Here is a 21,006-nt window from a genome sequence, read left to right as displayed (position 1 = left end):
TCTCTCCGTTCTTTTTGGGAAAACTTGAAAAATCGGCAGTGTATCAAATACTTATTTGCCCCACTGTATATACATGCACATAAGTACACTCTATCCAAGAGCCATTTTGAATGTTTTATAAAAAAAAATTGTCTTAGTTTTGACGATATATTTTAAAACCTCTATTAACAACACAACTTGTAAAGCATGCTGCTGTCTAACATGATCAATATATTTATATTGAAGTCACCACACTGCAAAGGCACATATTATGTCTGTTACTCATGAGATATGTAGTCTAGCCTAAACTAGTGACTTCTGATAGTTCGTTCATGCTTTCTCTTACACACCCGCTTTCTTACGGTAAATGCCATAAACACAGTTTCACTTTTGCTCAGGCAGTTAAAAGCTGTTTTGCTTGTGTTAGTAAAAATGGACCTGTCAAAACTCTCACTACAAAAACTTCAATGTACACCCATCCAATAGACAATAATCAATTATGATGGAAACGACCTTTAAATGAGAAATCAGGCTTTTATCCTCACTTCGCATTGCCATATGGTATGCTGACAGATCTCAGATATGAATCCTAAGCCTGGTTTTTTTTAGTGTATAACAGCTCACATGACATTTGTGGATGAGGTGAACCATAAAAATACTGAAATAATACTGAAATAAATTCATTACTCTTGCCCTCTGTCTCCCACTCTTTCCAGAAATGACATGAGAACAGGATGAGTTAAGTGATGTGTTGCTTGTGTAGTCAAAAAGAGATGTGTTTGCTTACAGTGTGTTTGCAACAGATGTGAGATGCTGATGATCAGAATTTCCCTGCGGCTAATCATTTGGTTAACAAGTTTTTGTCTTCTAACCAAGAGCTCCACATAGTCAGTACCTCAATATCTGTGCCTGGCCTTTGTACGTTACTGAGGGGGAAATGGCAGGAAGCAAGTCAGTCAACTGTATATGCAGCAGAGTCGATTGTTCAGGCAGCAGTTACATTTAAGAACTGTCTGGAGCTGGACTATCATCAACAAAGACTATTGCATCAAGGTAGGGAATTGACAGATAATGCATATTTATGCTGTGGCTCTCTCTCTCTCTCTCTATATATATATATATGAATATATTATAAAGAATATTCAATATTTGTTTTATTACTTTTACAAAGAAAAAAGATTACACTCTTTTTAATACTTTAATTATTTTTAATAGTTGTCTTCAGTACCTATGTGACCATGTTAAACCTCTTTTAATCAGAATATTTATTAATTGCTTAAATTTCTATTTGAATTGCAATTCTGTGTTCTGTTTGCTTTAAATTTAGTAACTGAATTTGAAAAGGATTTTCAGTTCAGTTCTAAGTGGTGCACAACCCTGCTAAGGACTGAAAAATGGTACTAGTGACGTTAAAAAAAGAGTTATTTTGGTTGCGATTTTCGTCAAATTCTGTTTTTCTATTCATACTTTATGTGAAAGTTATAGGGAAGTGAAAAAAGGACGTGTCAGCAGGCATCAAAGTGAGCATTCAACCGCTTTACCATCTGCTCCAACATGACACAAATGTACAGTCATACTGTAGTCATTCAAGAGGAAACGTGATCTCGTTCTCAAGATGTTTGATGTGGAGACTGTGTAAACATTCAGATATTTTAACATCAATCATGTGAAACCAGTCAAAGGATGATGCGTCAACGTGGTTTATTTCTGTTTGTGACCTCACATCTGACGGCTTAATGCGATTAAGCAATCACTGTAAACGCAGTGTACTAGGGGAGAACTTGCTCTGTTGATCTGTCTATCTCTCTTTGGTGAGCGTGGCTGGGTGTATGTAAGCCTTGTGTCTTGTATGGCTGCGCAACAGTTGGCCTTATGAATTATTTGTATGGCACAATTGCATCTCATTTTACAGCTCTATTATATATGATCTCTCTGCTCTCACCTCCCACCGGCCTTCCCATTGTGCATCTCTAATGGAGCATGCAATCCCGTGCTCTGCTTCCATATCTGACGCCTGACCTTCAGGGTTCCCGCCCCTACTGTCTAGATCAGGCTAACTCCATCAAACTTGCTTGATCTCACTGTTCGCTGCTGTCTCTCCCATCACTTCCCATATTTCAACTTTCTGTTTGCTGTATACCCATTTTTCTCCTTCCCTAAACCATTCTTCTTGCTTTCTGTTGCTCTCCTTCCATTCGTGCTATATTTAAACATGCCATGATTATTAATTTGGATTGCATTGCTTCTACAATATCCAAATTATTTCACTATAATGCTTGATATTTCCTTCCTTGTCTCCTTGCTTTCCCTGTTTCTATTCTTCCTTATACATAGGCTCTCTTCTTTCCCTCTCTCTCTCTCATCCGCTCTTGCTTTCTCCTCGCTTCATTCCCCTTTTTCTTACCTCACCTCCTCCTCTCTTCACTTATTGCCTTTCTCATAACGCAGCCCCCGACCTTTACGTGAACACACGCTCTTTAATCTTGCTCTCCACCCTCAGCAGGATGCTTAATCTGCGGGCGGCACAGAGCCAGTTTACCCATGAAGTTCGAGAGCCAGGGCTGTATGTCTGGAGGGTTGAGAAGATGAGGGCCGTGCTCCTTGAACCATCACAGAGGGGAATCTTCTACAATGGGGATGCATATATTGTGCTCAGCAACCGTGGACAGGATGGAAGTGACCTGCACATGTGGATGGGTGTGTAGCATCTGTTTATACATGTATATAAATGTAGAACAAATTAAAGTGCATCTGATGCTGCTTGTATACAGCATTGTTAAAATATTTTTGGTAAATTAAGTAAAATCTATCAATTCTAAGGTTCATGTAGATTTTGCATTTTCTCTTACTGTTGGCTTTCCTTCCCTGATCAAGGTGAAAAGTCGTCCCGGGATGAGCAGGGTGCTTGTGCCATGCTTGCCACTCAACTGGACAGCTTCTTGGGAGGAGAGCCAGTACAACACAGACAGGTGCAAGGATACGAGTCACATGAGTTCATGGGACTCTTCCCTAAAGGAGTGAGCTACAAGGTGAGAGTAAGGGAGAGCAGTAGGACAAAAACAACAAATCAGTAAGATTTTTTTTAAGTAATTGAATATTGTATTCAACAAGTGTGCATTACATTTACATTTACAGTTATTCATTTGGCAGACACTTATCCAAAGCGACTCACAGTTGAGGAAAAGAACACGCGATTCATCATAAAATGGCAATAAACATGAGAAGTGCCTGTTATACAAGTTTTCAGTCATCATTCAAAACAATAAAAGCTAGGACAGGAAGATATTTAGGAAAATAAGAGCATAGATAAAGTGAAAGAAATAGAATTTGTTTTTTGTTTTTAGGAGGAGGCAGTTGGATGTTCAAGGAAGAGATGAGTTTTTAGTTGTTTCTTGAAACTTGTGAGGGATTCAGCTGTCCAGATGTAGCATTAAATTGATCAACGTTTATATTTCAATAAATACTGTTCTTTTGAACTTTCTATTCATTGAAGAACTGCATACTAAATCAGAATACTAGAATGATTTCTGAAGGATCATGTGACACCGAGGACTGGAGGAAATTATACTGAAAATTCAGCTTTGCTTCTAAAGGAATACATTTAGTTTTAAAATATATACCGATAATTTAATAATATTTCACAACATTGTTGTTTTTATTTCGTTTTTGACCAGTTAAATGTAGACTTGGTGAGCATAAGAGACTTTCAAAAACATTAGAAAACCTTTACCAACCCCCGACTTTTGATCGGTAGAGAATGTGCAAAGAAAGTTTCTCTACGAAATTACTGAATTTCTCGATCTGTCTCAGGAGGGTGGGGTGGATTCTGGGTTTAAGAGTGCCAGCTCCAGGATTGGCCCTGTTACACATCTCTACCAAGTCAAAGGTAAGAAAAACATCCGCGCAAGAGAGGTGGAGCTTAGCTGGGGGAGCTTCAACAAGGGCGACTGTTTTATACTGGACCTTGGAGAGGTGTGTATGTCAAAAAGGTTATTTTTGTAATGTTGTCCGTCATTGTGCATTTATGGTATTTTAGTTAGATAAACATGGCCAGTCATTTAGTTGGTGTTATCATGCAAATGCACATGTGTTTATGTTCAGACTATAGTCGCATGGAGGGGTTCCAAAGCCAATATGTTTGAGCGTCAGAAGGTGCGTGAGATAGCAATGCTGATCAGAGACACTGAAAGGAATGGGAAATCTCACATCATCGATGTGACAGAGGGAGAGGAACCACTGGAGATGGTTCAGGTGACAAACACCAAAGACCACATAATAAGAAATCCATTTTAATTTAAAATCAGTTTTTCATTTTAAATTTTGGGATAATATATACAGTATATATATATAAAATGTGTATTAAATTTGAAAAATTTATCTCTACTGGTGGTGGACACCACAGTAATTGTATCAATAAGTTTATCCAAATATAGATTAGAACTGATAACACCATCTCTTTTTTTGCTTAAAAGGCACTTGGTCCAATCCCAGCTCTGAAGGACAGCTCAACAGAGGAAGACGCTGACGCAGACATCACTAATTCTGCTTCCTTTTACAAGGTCAGCTCTCTCTCCTTTACAGTGTATTTTGCACTTATCAAAAATACCTTATCTAACCTTTTTGTTGTTGTTGTTAATCAAACTGTTTGTCTATCCATAAATGAAATCAAACAAAGCCAGTTGCTGTTTGAAGGCTAAGATAATATTTTAGGGGAAATAATAATTCACTTCAATCTCTAAATAATTCTCTCTCTCTCAGGTGTCTAATGCAACGGGCCAAATGACCTTGACAAAACTGTGTGACAAAGGCCCTTTCAGTCAAGAGCTGCTGGAGAAAGATGACTGCTTCATCCTGGACAATGGATCTAATGGGAAGATTTACATTTGGAAAGGTGATTGTGTATATTTGTTCAAGTTTGTGTGTTTAGTAAATCAAACTTAGTTTATTGTCTTTCTTCTTTGATACATAGGTAATGGAGCCAATGCAGAGGAGAAGACAGTTGCCATGAAGGTGGCAGATGAGTTTATTACAGAAATGAACTATCCCAAGTTGAGAACACAGGTACAATAACAGGCAGCTCACAGTTTCATTTTTATTTCTGTGCTGAACTGTCTGCTCTTTTAACAAATTTCTTTGTGACCTTAGGTGGAAATTCTCCCTCAGGGACGGGAATCTGTCCTCTTCAAACAGTTCTTCAAGAGCTGGAGTTAAACACACACCAACATATAGGATGTACTGTATGTAGAAAATGATGCTCATTTTGTATAATCTCACAGCATACTAGCTGAGCTTATCTGTTGCAACTCTTTGCTATTAGCCAAAACATGCTTGTTTGATCCCAGGTATTATGAAAACTGGGATGGTTGACATTTTTTATTCAGGAAACACATATTTAAGAAATATAAATCAATTTGTGAATTGCTGATTCTGTCACATGCATAATGCTTTGCATTAATATAAAATACCTGTATACAATCCAGTGGTCTGTTAATTTGAGGTTCAAATACTTATGCAATGACATGATGTCTCTAAACCTTTTTTTGCTATATTGTATATTGAGCCTCATATTGGACCGATATCAATTATGGTCAAAAAGACACCACATACAGTCCCAATGCTTATGCAACCACTATGAGTGATACATACATGGCCTTCAATCTGACCGTCTTTTATCTTAGAGATAAGCACCAAGATAAAGGATAACCCATATATTAACCTAAAACTGAAACCTCCACCAACCAAGGACTTAACTAATAAAAGCTTAAGCAAAATAAAGCCCAATGACATTCTTAATCAGACATTCTTCCGTTGTATTTTTTTCAATCACGTTTAAAAATAGGTCTACAAAAAGGTTAGGAGGATTATGGACTCCTTAAGAGTCAATGAGCATATTAAACTCTCATCACTTTCTAAACTGTTCTCGCGAAGAAGTTTCATCTTAAAGACATGTTTGAAATGTTTTGGGCAATATGCTGATGTGAGTAACATTTTACTGCTTAAATCATAAATTAAAATTTAAAAGACATATTCTTCGAGTCAATTAATAACTTATTGCACGGTGGGGGTGATTTAATTTTATGCGAACAATATTTGCAGTTATCTTGAAATGACAGTCATCCAGGTGTGGTGAGAAAGGTGAGCAATACATATATGTCTGTTGCTGTGGCAGTTGTTTAATGTTGTTTTAGTGTTGTTGATTATAAATGCATATTCAGCATGTATTTTTATCAGTTTATGTCATTATTTCAAATGAAACTGCAATTGCCGACAGGATGTGAACAGTTTCACATGATTCATTTCTGGTCTTGGCTTAGTTTGAATGTCACCGTAGGTTTAAATAATATTGACAGAGATACTGATTTTAGTTTTATTAATTTACTTTTTAGTTTTGAAGTAGATCAGAAACTTGGGGAAAGCGTAATCAAATCTTTTGCTGCCTTTATTTCTTAAGTCAGTTTGCTCAAATTTAAACCAAACACAGTCATGTTTGTGTGTTGTCTGTTTCATAAGTTATTTTGACTTTGAAATGAAAGACCTTACAATAGCTTTTCAGCCCACATAAATTGATTACATAAGCTCATAATGCCAATGCCCTTATCACTGTTCTCACCATAGTTAACATAAGTTTACACAAAATGATAGGTGAGATATCATGTGTCAGTGACTAGGGTGGATTGAGGAGACAAAGTTCATTGTGTAGTCCAAACAGATGACATGATACTGCAGGAGAGTATCTGGGTCCTTGTGCTCTGCTTCTGCCGGCGTGCAACACAAATCTCTGAGCTGGACTGCTCCCGCAATAGAAAAGGTGAGGGATGTAAACTTCCCTATATTCTATTTGATTTGAACATAATATTTGAATTTTTTATTTTATTTAAATTTTCCCATTCAACTGGCTTTTCAATCAGTAAGTAAAAATGTACTTGTGCTTTCACCTAAATTTGGGATTTATTCGTGTTGACTTTTACTTTCTTCATTTTCCTAGTCATTTGTAGTAGTAATTAGTATTTTAGAAATGTTATTTAAATTATAATCACAGTTTATATATAATTGAGTTAAATGTATTGATAATATAGTAATACTATTAAATTATATGACAAATTACATATATTAAATATGGAATTATTAAGTACGTGGAATGTTTCAAACATTTGATAAGATGACATTTTGTGTTCTGTATAAAGCTGAGGCACTTAAAACAAAACCGAAAGAGTTTTCCAGCCAACATGAAGAGTATCCTGAAGAGCAAAAGTAAGTTTTAAAGACTATGATTTTAGTCATAACAATTTAAAGTGTGTTTGAATGTTTAAAAACTAGCCTAGATTTTATAGATGTTTGTTTTTGTCACAGAATATGAGGCGCCTGAAGCTGGTTTGAGTAACTCTATCGGAGCTGTACGCTGGAATCTTCCTGATGAAGGTCTTCAAGCTCACAGCTCAGTTCCTACCAAGAGCAGTCAGAGTCCTCGACAAAAGGTAAACCAAAAGATAGATAGATAGATAGATAGATAGATAGATAGATAGATAGATAGATAGATAGATAGATAGATAGATAGATAGATAGATAGATAGATAGATAGATAGATAGATAGATAGATAGATAGATACTTCCTTTTCTGTACTGTTTTGAAGTTCGATGTTATTCCTAATTAATGTCACCTTTCTGTTGTTATACAGGACTTGAAGGATCTCCGCAGCCTGCAGGAATGCATTAAGTTTATCACTCAGTGGAAACAGCAGGTGGAACATGTATGCAGGGTAATATGTAATGTTTTTTATAGCCTAAAATGTATAGACTTTTTAAATATCACTGCCCGTATAGGCATGAGATTGGATATAATCACAGGCTTGGTGATATTCAGACCAACTGTACACGAGTTACCGGATAGCACACATACGTCTGCAAGATGTCTGTTAAAGATCTCTTGATCTGGAAAGCATCTGCTGTGTACAAACATCTTTCAGATGTCAGTTTTACATACATTCTATTACATACATATAGACTTATAAAGATAATAATGTGCAATATACACATAAATATACTCAGTACACTATTAAAGAAAGTGACATGACATACAGCCAAGTATGGTGACCCATACTCGAAATTCGTGCTCTGCATTTAACCCATCCAAATTGCACACACACAGCAGTGAACACACACACACCGTGAACACACACCCGGAGCAGTGGGCAGCCATTTATGCTACGGCGCCCGGGGAGCAGTTGGGGGTTCGGTGCCTTGCTCAAGGACACCTCAGTCGTGGTATTGAGGGTGGAGAGAGCGCTGTACATTCACTCCCCCCCACCTATAATCCCTGCTGGCCCGAGACTCAAACCTGCAACCTTTGGATTACGAGTCCGACTCTCTAACCATTAGGCCGCGACTTCCCGTAGACATACTTACAGTTTGCATTATACAATATACACAGTATGTACACATTCTACATTATGTACACATATATACACGATAATATGCGAAGGTGCAGCAGATTTACATAAACTGGATACGCAAAATGTCATGGATATGCATTGGATGGTGTCCAGTGGTAGCAGATAGATTATTGTATTAAGTGCAGTGAGAACGTATAGTCCAGTATTGAACTGTGTTGGAGTTAAAGTGCAGTGCATGACATACCATATAGTGGGAGTATGCTGTAGTGCATAAGTCGGCAAGTAAGTTTGGCATCGGGCCAAAAAAAAAATTTCACCACTAGATGGCTGGCCAGAACATAGTCAAAGGATAATTTAAGATATTAATTGATGAAAAATGCAACCAGAATTGCCTGTCACTGACTGTTACAGTGTATTTTGTAACTGGTAGTGAGCTGTTACTCTGTGTAAAATCCTGCGACAGTCATTAACAAAAAGCCACATTTGTGTGGCGGTGTCCAGGTTATAACCCCATCAGAAACTTGCTTACCCCCGGCACAGCCCTCCCAAGGATTTCCAAATGATTTTCCTGTTTTTTTTCCTATTATGGCGACGGGGTCGGCCACGACCTCTGGTTGCGGAATGGAATGCTGGATGGATACAATACCGTGCAGGGAGATGGAGACGGAAGGTGACCTTCTGACTTGGGGAGATCTGTGACGAAATCGACTCCGACGTGGGACCAGGGGCGACGTGGAATGGGTAATGGGACTAATTTTCCGGCGGGTAAGTGATGTGGAGTCTTGGAGATGGTGCAGACTGAGCATCCACGAATGTACTGGGAAACATCCCGGGCCATACTGGGCCACCAGTACAGAGCTTGGAGGAGCGAGAGAGTACGCTGGCTGCCTGGGTGTTCAGAGCCCGGGGAAGCATGCAGGAAGCCCAGAAGGGAAGTCCTCAAGGAGGTGGGCACGTAGGTTGGGCCTCCCAGCGGAGCGGGTTCGGTGATGGAGGCGATGCGGATCTGTTCATTCAGGGCCCACCGGATGGAGCTCACAAGAACGGCTGGAGGGAGTATGGATTCAGGTGTGGAGGGTTCATCGGGGGCATGGATACGTGAGAGGGAATCTTCTTATCTCCGGGTCGATACGTGATGGAAAACTGGAACCGGGTAAAGAAGAGGGCACAGCGAGCCTGCCGGGGGTTTAACCTCTAAGCACTTCTGAGATACTCCAGGTTTTTGTGGTCAGTGATGACCGTAAAGGGGTGTTGAGCTCCCTCCAGCCAGTGTCTCCATTCCTCCAGCGCCAGTTTAATGGTGAACAGCTCCCGATTTCCAATATCGTAGTTCCGCTCCGCTGGGGAATGCTTCCTGGAGAAGTAAGCACAAGGGTGGGGTCGGGGAGGTTCTCCGTGGTATTGAGACAGCACTGCTCCCACGCCGGTGGTGGAGGCATCCACTTCCACTATGAATGGGGGTTGGGGTTCGGGATGTGAGAGGATGGGAGCAGTGCAGAAGGCCTCCTGGAGCTTCTTGTAGGCGGCTCGAGCTTCAGAGACTTGGGTTTCTGACGGGGCATGGAAGTGAGGGGGGCTGAGAGGAGACTGAAGTTCAGAATGAACCTCCGGTAGAAATTTGCGAAGCCGAGGAATCGTTGAAGTTCCTTTACTGATTGAGGCTGGGGCCAGTCCTGGATGGCTTGGATCTTCCTCTGGTCCATCTGGATCCCATCCAAACTGAGGATGTAGCGGTGGATCTCACACTTCTCGAGCTTCAGGTAGAGGTGGTGTTTCTTGAGTTGGCGTAGGTTCGGCCAGATTCCGGGAGTAGATCAGGATATTGTCTATGTACACGAAGACAAACCGGTGGAGGAACTCCCGGAACACCTCGTTCATAAACCCCTGGAAGACGGACGGAGAGTTGGAAAGGCCATATGGCATGACCCGATATTCATAGTGGCCTGAGGGGGTTAATGAACGCCGTCTTCCACTCGTCAGTATACCAGGGGAAGAGGATAAGGGTAAGTATACTCGTCAGTATACTCACCAGGGGAAGAGGATAAGGGAGCTTGACAGTGTGATCATTGAGGGTCTGGTAGTCGATGCACGGCTGCAAGCCTCCGTCCTTCTTGCCCATGAAGAAGATGGTTGAGGCGCCGGAGAGGTGGAAGGGCGAATTAACTGTTGTTGGAGAGCCTCCTTGATGTAATCCTCCATCGCCTTGCACTCCGGGATGGACAGGGGGTATACTCGACCCTTGGGGAGTATAGCTCCAGGCAGCAGGTCGATGGCCAATCCCATGGCCAATGCGGTGGTAACTTCGTGGCTGCCTGTTTGCTGAACACATCCTGGAACGCCAGGTAGTCAGATGGGATCATCGGAACCTCACGAGGTTCGGGGCTTTCCACTAGGGTGGAATGAACTTGGAGCTTCAGATTACTAACCAGGGGTACAGGGACGTTGGAGAGACAGTTTTGGATGCAGGTTTTACTCTATCGGAGGATCTCGCTGGTATCCCATCTGACTTCGAGGGAATGTTGAGATGATGATATCGACGCAGGATGATATCGACGGTGGGTCCCTCCAGTACCAGAAAGGAAATCCTCTCCTGATGAAGACAGCCTACTTGCAGAGTGATCGGCAGAGACCGTAACTTGATATGCCCACGCCCAAGCGGTTTTCCCTGTATGGTCTAGATCTTCAGCTCAGCCTGTCTCTGGCGGGGTAAATCAAGCTGTTTTAGGAGGGCTTGTGAGATGAAATTGCCTGAGGATCCTGAGTCCACGAGGGCGGGTACTGAAATGAAATGACGTGGGGTGAGCAGTTGTACCGTTAGCAGTGGTAGGGTAGAGATAGCTGGCTCCAATTGGAGGGTAATCACCGCAGGGCGAGGAGGAGAGAGGGGCACACCCGAATGAAGTGCCCCGGAACTCCGCAGTAGAGGCACAGCCCCGTGGCGAGACGTCTTGCTTACTCGGTGCGTGAGAGGCAATTAGTATCCATTTGCATAGGTTCTGGTACCGGAGGCCAGGCAGCTGGTGAGTACGGAGAATAAGCGGTTATGTCCGGCTGACAAGCCGTGAGACGGTGGGAGATCTTAACAGCCTTCTGCATAAAGCTCTCCAGACCGACAGTGTCATCATAGATCGCCATCTGGGCTCTGATTTGTGGATCCAAGCCCTGACGGTAAGCAGTGAGTAGCGCTGCCTCGTTCCATCCACACGAGGCCGCCAGAGTCCGGAACTGCAGAGTATAGTCACTGGCCGAAGAATCTCCATGGTGGAGACGGATGAGTTGGTCGGAAATGAAGAGCGAGCCGGTAGATAGGCCGAAGACCTCCTTGAAGTGGGAAGAGAAAGCATCGAAAGAGTTAATTATAGTGGTCTGTGAGATCTATTGGCTCGTGCCCAAAGCAATGCTCGTCCGGTTAGCAGGGAGATCAGGAAGGCAACTTTAGCCCGTTCTCTGGAAAATTTATGGGATTGCATCTCTATGTAGAGTGAAACTTGGAGTAAAAAAAACGCTACATTCAACCACCTCACCTGAATAGTTTGCAGGGATGGCCATGGGACTGGCAGAGGCAGACTGAAGGTGTGTGACCGGAGAGAGAGCTGTTCGAAAAGCGCTGACCAGCTCTTCGAGGGGATCCGCAGCGGTGGGGTTTGGGAACTCCATCTCCGGTCATCGGTTTTGGTCTGGTCTTCTGTCAGCAGATAGACACGGGACACAGAGGTAAGTGTAATACAAACAACAGATTTATTGAAAAGCAGCAGAGGGGAATGAGATGAGAAGTAAGTCCGGGTAAGCAGGCGGGGAATGGGAAAGTCTCTTGGGGCTTATCTGAATGTTAATGTCCTTGTTTCTTTATCCAGGGGATTCAGAGGGAACAGCGGAGCGGTAACGGGGATAGGAACACAGGAGTAACTGGTAGGTAGACAAAAGGAAAGTGGGTCAGGTTAGTCAACATAGAATGTTTGAGACCAGACAGTGAGTGAACGGGAGGAGTGCAGGGATATAGTGCTGCTGATTAGTGCTGACAGGTGGTGGTGATCAGAAATCAGGGGATTGGGATCTGGTGCGTGTCGTTGGTGGAGACTGCGGTGACTGTGGTGACTCTCTGTGGTGATTGAACCAAGATGGCACTGCTGATGGCAGCTATTGTGCGTTGCTCTCCAGTGTTTGTACTGTTTTAGTTTGTTTTTCCTGTTTTTTGTTTTTCAAATACGATCAGTTTTACCAGGGATATATTATATATTGTGTTTTTGCTGCTTTGTACATTGCCTATTTGGATATTTGTATATTATTCTTTTATTATCTGTGTCCTGTCCTGTTGCTGTCTCTCTGTTGCACTGTAGAGCTTCTGTCACTACAACAAATTCCTTGTATGTGTAAACATACTTATACATACCAATAAAGCTCATTCTGATTCTGATTATCTGACATACAGGTTGTTTTTGAAAATCATTAAATAAAGCTGCTCTGAATTTTCATTGATGACTGCAGTGTTAATAATAATAATGTTAATAATAATAATTATAGGCCTATAATTCATCGTATAAATTAACAGACCTGTTTTAAAAAAACAAAGTTTCAATGAGGAGTAAGCTATAGCCTATTTTATTATCCTCACAGCGCATCATGCAGTGATGCGCTATAAAATTATTTCAGGGCAATAATTTAATGTAATTTATTAATAAAAGTACTAGAATGTAACAGGCCTACATTAATTGGAAATGCTAAATCCTCTTAATATTGTAAATTTTTGATGCTTATCTCTGGCTATCATCGACACATGATATCATGCAAATCAGCACAGGGAGGTTATCACCTGCAATTTGTGCCCTTGTGGAAATAGTTAAATGAATTTAAAAAAAAAAGAAAAGAAAAAAGTATTTTCTATTGAAATGAAAAAAATTGTAGTTCTTATTGAAGTTCTTTTCTATATTCGTTCATAAATTATATTACTTTGTAAGTGTCATATTTGGCAGTTGGCATTAGTATATTACTAATAACAGTGGCAAATGAGAAGTTTTATACCACAGGAAAAAAGTAAAATATGCCTTTTTAGAAGCTGCTGTATATAAAAAACTGATAGCTAAAGTTTAGGCGTTCATTACTTTCTCTCAATTTAATTAGTTTTTTTTAGCACCCCCTCTAAGCCCCCCCTTAGCACCCCCAACAAAAAAAATCCTGGAGCCGCCACTGCCGATCAGAGTGTGTGAGCTGTAGCAATTTATATGCTCAAAAGGGAATTGTTTATAAATAATTACAATTAATTATGATTAATTACAATTATTTATATAGGCTGACAGTAATAACTGTAGCAGAAATAAATAGCCAACAACTAATCTGTTCGTCTAGCGAACATTCAGTGTAAGTTCATATCACCTCTAAGAAAGGACATTTTCTTGGCCACAGAAAATACTTTCCTAAGTATTAATACATTAGAGCATGAAGTATCACAAATCGTAAAGGGACATTAATTTGCAAGGCAGAATCAGAAATTCAGGTAATTTGTGCACAAGAGTTTTATTAACTAAGCACTAACATAGACTAGTCTAACAAACAAACAAACAAACCTACAATCACTCATACATGGGGAAAGGGCAAATGAGAGTTGATGGACGAAACCATCAGGAAAACCAGAGAATGCAGTTATGGAAAGAGTCATTTAACCACCTGAGTAAAACCATCAGCGCCGTTTATAACGGGTTCTATAACTTATACTAAACCTTTGTTTCGTTTAGTTAAATGTATGATACTTGCATGGCCTTGGTTGTGACGAGTGTCCGGAATGCAGTCTCAGATGAAAGTCTTAATGGTTTCAAGGTTTTGGATTCCCGATCACGTTCTTCCGGGTTGAACACAGTAATGGTTAATCACTTCAATAGAAGCCTCATATTCACAAATCATACAGCTACAGATAAGACAGAATCAACCCGTTATGACAGCTGCATTATCCTGTTGTTGAAATTAAATACGCAAGGGTGAGGTGTTATTAAATTAAATGCACACAATCCAACACCCTTTGAGAGTGGGAATAAGGACTGTGGGATGTTGATGCATGCAGACAGAGATGGGTGTCTGATTGTTTACACATAATGTCTAAAATATCTCAGTAATAATTGACGGTGTGTGTGCATGTGTATGTGTGTGTGTGTTTTAGCCTGGTTCCAGTGCAGACGAAGGGCCAAATATCAGTGTGCATGCAGAGCCACGTAGTCTGGAGCAATGCCGCAAACTCATTCTTGAGTGGGCACAGGAGCTCAAGAAAGTTGACGATGTGAGTTTATAGATATAAGATACTTATGCACAAACCATGCATTGTTTTCAATAATGAAAATATTTTATCTGTTTATATTCTCCCTCCTATAGTTGTTTAGTGAGGGCACATGGCGACAAGAAAGAGATGCATCCTGGGAGCAGAAAGACAACAAGGTGGATTCTGCCAAGCATATGGAGCTGAAGATCATAGAATGGGCTAAAGAGCTACAGACTGTGTCGGAGGTGAGGACAGTGGGTTTGACCCCATGTGACATATGTAATAATGTGCAAAATCCATATACAGTATAATATGTGTGTGTACATGTAATTTTTTTACCTGTGTACAGCGCTGTGGTGTGATGAGACAAGAATTAACCCTTTTTTTGAAGCAGCTGGAACTGAAGAAGAGGAAAATCTTGACTCTGTTGCCTTTTTTGGAATTCATAACTTGGTCTCTACTGAAACAGGACAGCCAGGTACAAGTTTTAGATAAGAGATCAATAAACATAAAAAAAACATCTAGCTAGAGTCCATAGTTTACACCCATAAACTGAATCGACAAACAATCATTATCAAGAGATACTTGTATCGCTGCCAAAAAAAGTTTGGCACAGCTTATAGACAGGTACGATCATCCCCAAGTTGGTAACGTGTTTTTGAAGACATTAAACATAAACAGAGATTAGGTTTCAGCATAATTACAAATGTAGATGTTTATATATTATATATCTATTTATTTTTATTTTATTTTTAAACATTCAGCTAAACCATTTCTTGTTGACAGTTACAAATTAGGGATAGAACATTATTTCATATATGTTCGGCAATATATAATAATGTAATTTAGTAATATAAGCAGTATATGTATGTGTATGTATTACATTCATAATGTTTTTTAGGGTGTTGTTCCGCAGCTATGGCTCCTCAGCAAACAACGTACCTGGAAAACAGGTACAACTTTCACTTGCATGCTTCAATAGACTAAAACGTGATTTGGAAAATTATATTAAATTCCTTTTAGGAAAAAGTGATGGTTTATGGGATTAACTTTGTGCCAATTAAAATGAATGTAATTTTTCAAGAAACGTATGAAAACATAAACTGAATAAAATGTCTTTGAAACTGAAAAAATAAATAATTGCATGCAAAATTTTTGACTTCGTTTTTAATACACTGCATGTTTTGCGACTGTTTTCTCCTCTTTCATTCGTTGATCTGTACTTACAAATACGCTTCCAGAGTTTTCATTTACGCTTCTAAAGTTTTCGTGTACGATTCTGAAATTTTCGTTCGCCATTCTGGCACAAATCTCTTGTGGGGGCGGTTGATTGACAGCTTCTTGACCCCATTTCATTTTAGTGATATAACGTTAGGAGTTTTGTTTTTGAATTCAATCTGTTGCTACTACTCTGTCAACAAAAGCTTTTAGGAGCGCGAGAGAAAAAGTAGGTCATATTTAGGTTTAATTGTTAAAGTACTGTATATAATACTGGAAATATTGTATAATGTCCAATGTTCTCGTAGGATATTTGTTTATTGCTCATGATTCTTTTGCATTGTAGGGTCTAATGAGGTTGAGCTGTTACATTTACATTTAGTCATTTGGCAGACGCTTTTATCCAAAGCGACTTACAATTGGGGAATACAAGAAGCGATTCATCTTGAAGAGGCAATCAGACAGAGGAAGTGCTCGTAACACCAAGTCTCAGTCATTGTTCAAATAAGTACAAGCTAGTAAGGGAAGGAGAAAAGGATAGAGGGAAAGATTAAGTTTTTTTTTTTTTTTAAGTTTAGGATGAAGTCAAGTACTGCCGAAAGAGATGAGTTTTCAGTTGTTGCTTGAAGACTGACAGGGATCCAGCATTTCGGATAGGGGTGGGAAGATTATTCCACCAGCCAGGAATGGTGAACGAGAATGTTCTGGAGAGTGATTTTGAGCCTCTCTGTGATGGTACCACAAGGCATCGCTCACTAGCAGATCTCAGACTTCTGGAGGGGATGTAGGTTCGTAAAAGTGAGTGGAAGTAGGAGGGTGCTGAGCCTGTGGTCGTTCTGTATGCAAGCATCAGTGTCTTGAACTTGATGCAAGCTGCCACTGGTAGCCAGTGCAAGGAGATGAAGAGAGGTGTAAAATCAGTCGTGCCGCTGCATTCTGAATCATTTGTAGAGGTTTGATTGTGTTTGATGGCAGACCAGCCAGAAGAGCATTGCAGTAGTCCAGTCTAGAAACGACAAGGGCCTGGACAAGAAGTTGTGCAGCATGCTCTGTCAGAAAGGGCCTGATCTTTCTGATGTTGTGAAAGATTTGAAAGATACTATCATATATATGTGTGATATATTCAGACGTCAAGAAAGTCTCACTCCAGCCAGACAATCAAGCTCATTTCATTACATATTCCACACAAAAGAATGTTCTTGCTGCCAATTGTTTTTATAAATGCTGATAATTTTTAGTTATTTTATTAAGTTAACATTATCATCTAACATTTAAAATTGGAAATACATTAACAATCATCGACTCTTTCAAGTGTTACTTTTATAAACCCGTTGAATGAATGTAAATGAAATATGAAATAATTAAAATAAATTTACATTCTTTATTGTCACTATAGCATATACACAAGTATCAAAGTGAAAGTCTTGGATGCAATTATGTTGTGACAGGAAAGACCAGAATCCACGAAACACTAACTGCATAGTATACATGTAATGCACTGTATTCTCATCATTTACATTACTACACAAAATGCACAAGAACATAATATACAGAATATGTTTAAAATTCATTATATGTTTTAAACACTGCAATGATCCTTTCAACAGTTCCTGTTACAGTATAAGTTACAAAACACTGAATAAGTATGTTATGTAATGGAGTGCAATATCAATAGTCCATCCAAAAAAATGAAAATTCGCTAATCATTTACTCACATTTATGCCATTCCAGATGTTTATGACTTTCTTTCATGACATAAACACAAAGATTTTTAAGAAAATAATCCATCTCTGAGAATCAAAATCACACAAGAGGATTGTAACCCATGCACGTATGGCAGTTGAACGGAAGCGATTGTTAATAGTCAAAGGTTTAAATTATTAGTGTTTTTCTTATCTGTTGTTTTACTTCAAAAAATATTGATTTAACCACTAAGGTCAGATGGATTACTATCACGGTCACTGTGTGTGGTTTTTAAAGCATCTTTAGGACTCACAGAGATGGATTATTTGACTAAAAATCTTAATTTGTGTTTACCTGTCCAGTAGAAAGAAAGTAATATGCATTTGGGACAGCATGAGGGTGAGTAAAAGATGAGAGAAGTTTTATTTTTGGGTGAACTATCCCCTTAACAATCATATGCTGTTGGTATGCTAATTCAAGATCAGCATAGATTAATAAGAATAAAGTGTAACCTCTTGTGTACGTGTGAACTGTGTTTGCTTTAATCTAGAGCTCCAGAGAAATTAAAATATTTGCATAATATCAGGTGTCTGAAGATGAAGATCCCAGTCATTCAAAGGTGATGTGTCTGAACAAAATAAGATTCTTGTCTGATGAGGGCAATGGATCTCTAGTACTACCACTGCATCCTCTGGGTCAGCATCAGAGTTTGTTTATGGAAAAGTTGCTCCGCTCTCTGGAAACTGAGAAAGATATATTATAGTCTAACAATACCAGCTGCTTTGAACTCCCATGACACATTTCAAACTTAAAATATTTCAACAAATAAATACACAATTTAATTTTATATGTATTAGTAATTTTAACTTGGTAATAAATACATCAAAATTATGCACCATTTATGATCTGTAATACCGTTGTGTAACCATTAGATGGCTGTATAGCCCTATATATCCATGACTGTGTATACCCTAGTTGAACTGAAACAGATTTCAGTCATAATTATTTGCATGCATTAGGTTTTGCATTTGGATACATATTTAGCCATTATTAAAGTTTGTTTGTTTGTTTCCTAAGAAATCATCTCAAAAATGTAGTGTAGCAGCAGAACAATACTGATAAAATAATAATACAAATATTTATATATTATTTTATATCATTAAAATGAAATAGGAAGCCGCTAAGAGACGCTCACATCCACACGGGGTATGTCAAGCCGTTTTGACTTTTATTCCTTCTCAGGATATGAATTCTTGATATCAACAATTCAATTTTTACTAATTAAAATGTTAATTCTTGATATCAGGAATTAGATTTCTACTAGTAACAATGGCTATTTTTGATAAAACATGCAGTGTATTAAAAACGAAGTAAAATTTTTTGCATGCAATTATTTTTTCAGTTCCAAAGACATTTTTTTCCATTTCAATGTATATTTTCATACGTTTCTTGAAAAATTACATTCATTTTAATTGGCACGAAGTTAATCCCATAATAGTTTAAATGATTAAACAATTTAGACGTGTTCATACTTATTCATACTCTACAATTCCATTTGTTTTGACAGATACACCAAAGTACATTCCAAACTCGGGTACTGATTTATGCATTTATCTTGTTCAGTGCACAATTTAATATGGCAAGCATCTAAAATGCATTTACATTCTTCATATCACTGTTGTAATCATGTTTATCACTGTTTTCCACAGTATGGAGATGGATCTGCAGTGCTTCAGGTATCACTTATTCAGCCGTTTATGATTCAGCTGCCAATGAAATTCCTTTTGGCTTAAGAAAGCTTTTAAATTTTATCTTTGCACCCGTTTAGTGAACATCACACTGGACCCCATGACAAACCACCCATGGTTGCAGCTCTCTGATGACAAAAGGAAGGTACAGGAAGCTCTGAATGAAACTGAAGTGTCCTTCAGTACCCAGCGCTTTGACAGCTGGCCATGTGTCCTGGGCTGGGAAGGGCTCACTGCCGGTCGGTACTATTGGGAAATTGATATTGCCAACAATGGCTACTGGCGTATTGGGGTGACCACTGCATCCTCCAAAAGGCACAGCCGGTGTCCCATGAACCCCTCTGAGGGCTTCTGGACAATATGGAGAAGCACACGGCAGTTTTATGCATGCACCAAGCCGGAGACCGAGCTACCTCTGTCACTTGTGCCCAAAAAGCTGGGAGTGTACCTGGACTACGAAGAAGGACAGGTGTCTTTCTATAAAGTAGAGACACGCTCACATATCTTTACATTCACTGCAAATTTCCGTGAAAAGTTGTACCCGCTTTTCGCACCACTGGATGGACGCACACTTATCACACTGTCCTCCACAGAAGTCACACCAGAAGCATCTTCTCATGAAAGCGTACAATTCTTTTAACTTGAAAATGTTTTAATAGGGGACTAATGAGGGCAGATAAGCTGCAAATCATCAGGCTAAGAGCAGATTGGAAAGGTGGACAAAATGATTATGATTGTCAGATCTAAAGGATGAGATCCTGTGGATACTGTGGAGTTGTTTTGGTTGTCAATTTCAACTTCAGTACAGCTGCAAAATTCTGAGGATTTTCATGAGTTCCCTTTAATGGAAAATGATGAAATGTGGCATATCAGACCGCTCTGGCATCAATGTGTACAAAGTTTTGTGAATTTTAAATGCTGTGCCTACAATCTACAGGTCAATTAGTCCTTGTGGAACATGACTGACAACAATTTGATAAATCAATATTCTTAAAATCATAATCCATTAAAACGTTTGATTCTAGCCCACATAATTATTAATCAATAATGTAAGTTTGCTTAATATAGCACCGTCTACTGTGGAAATAAAGTGTGTGGAATTTGAAGCCTATTAAGTTTAGGATACTATGTATCCAGGAAGGTTTCGGAAGCTTTGCTGCTTGGAGTGTGTTGTATTTCATATACCAGATTAAAGGGCTAAAACCTTTGATTCTCATCTATAACACTCATGAATCGGTTCATAATCAGCAGATATATAGTTACCTTTCAGTTGAGTAGATGTTGGCAAAAGTTTCACGTCCTTTCCCCCGGTGTCTGTCCTGCCTCAGCAGAGTTCGGACCACTTGGAGCTCGAAACAAGGTTTTATTCAGGTTCTGATAACTGGTTATTATTTATTAATCACTCAGAGACTTGTTTAAAAAGGTTAACGAATCACCAATACAACAGGGCCGGCGCCAGGTGGGGGGTGGGTCATTAAAATCAATTTCTATCTTATCTGACCGTTTCTTACTACTCCCAGCAGGGAATTGATCAGGAAATCGCGTATCAGTTATAGCAGGAAACACCTCAAGTGAATCATAAAAATACTATACAAGCACACTGTGATTGTCTACAAGCTCCAAATTGATAGTTGTAACACACAGAACAATGTATAAATATTTACATAAAAAATGTAATCATTTGATGAATCTTGCACGGAAAAAAAAAATTAAAAGTTTTTTTTTTTTTTTTTTTAAAGTAAGT

The 21,006-nt window shown here is 39.3% G+C and overlaps 2 protein-coding genes across 2 annotated transcripts; both read left to right on the top strand.

Moving 5' to 3' along the window:
* The first annotated feature begins 958 nt into the window (after positions 1-958).
* Positions 959-5,452, top strand: LOC306869895 (macrophage-capping protein-like). Its single transcript, XM_079416822.1, has 9 exons — positions 959-1,032; positions 2,480-2,676; positions 2,854-3,008; positions 3,790-3,951; positions 4,081-4,230; positions 4,452-4,538; positions 4,738-4,870; positions 4,949-5,040; positions 5,125-5,452. Exons 2-9 carry the CDS (start codon positions 2,484-2,486, stop codon positions 5,188-5,190), a joined length of 1,038 nt encoding a protein of 345 aa, XP_079272948.1. The 5' UTR covers positions 959-1,032; positions 2,480-2,483; the 3' UTR covers positions 5,191-5,452.
* Positions 5,453-6,688: 1,236 nt separating this feature from the next.
* LOC306870591 (butyrophilin subfamily 3 member A1-like) lies at positions 6,689-20,283 on the top strand. The gene is made up of 11 exons (XM_079417961.1): positions 6,689-6,787; positions 7,164-7,230; positions 7,330-7,454; positions 7,656-7,736; positions 14,518-14,634; positions 14,727-14,858; positions 14,963-15,091; positions 15,515-15,566; positions 19,082-19,108; positions 19,224-19,250; positions 19,343-20,283. Exons 2-11 carry the CDS (start codon positions 7,206-7,208, stop codon positions 19,900-19,902), a joined length of 1,275 nt encoding a protein of 424 aa, XP_079274087.1. The 5' UTR covers positions 6,689-6,787; positions 7,164-7,205; the 3' UTR covers positions 19,903-20,283.
* Positions 20,284-21,006: the final 723 nt, after the last annotated feature.

This window comes from Barbus barbus, assembly GCF_936440315.1.
Source record: "Barbus barbus genome assembly, chromosome: 5".
NCBI lineage: Eukaryota > Metazoa > Chordata > Actinopteri > Cypriniformes > Cyprinidae > Barbus > Barbus barbus.
This window is presented reverse-complemented; position numbering and strand designations above follow the sequence as displayed.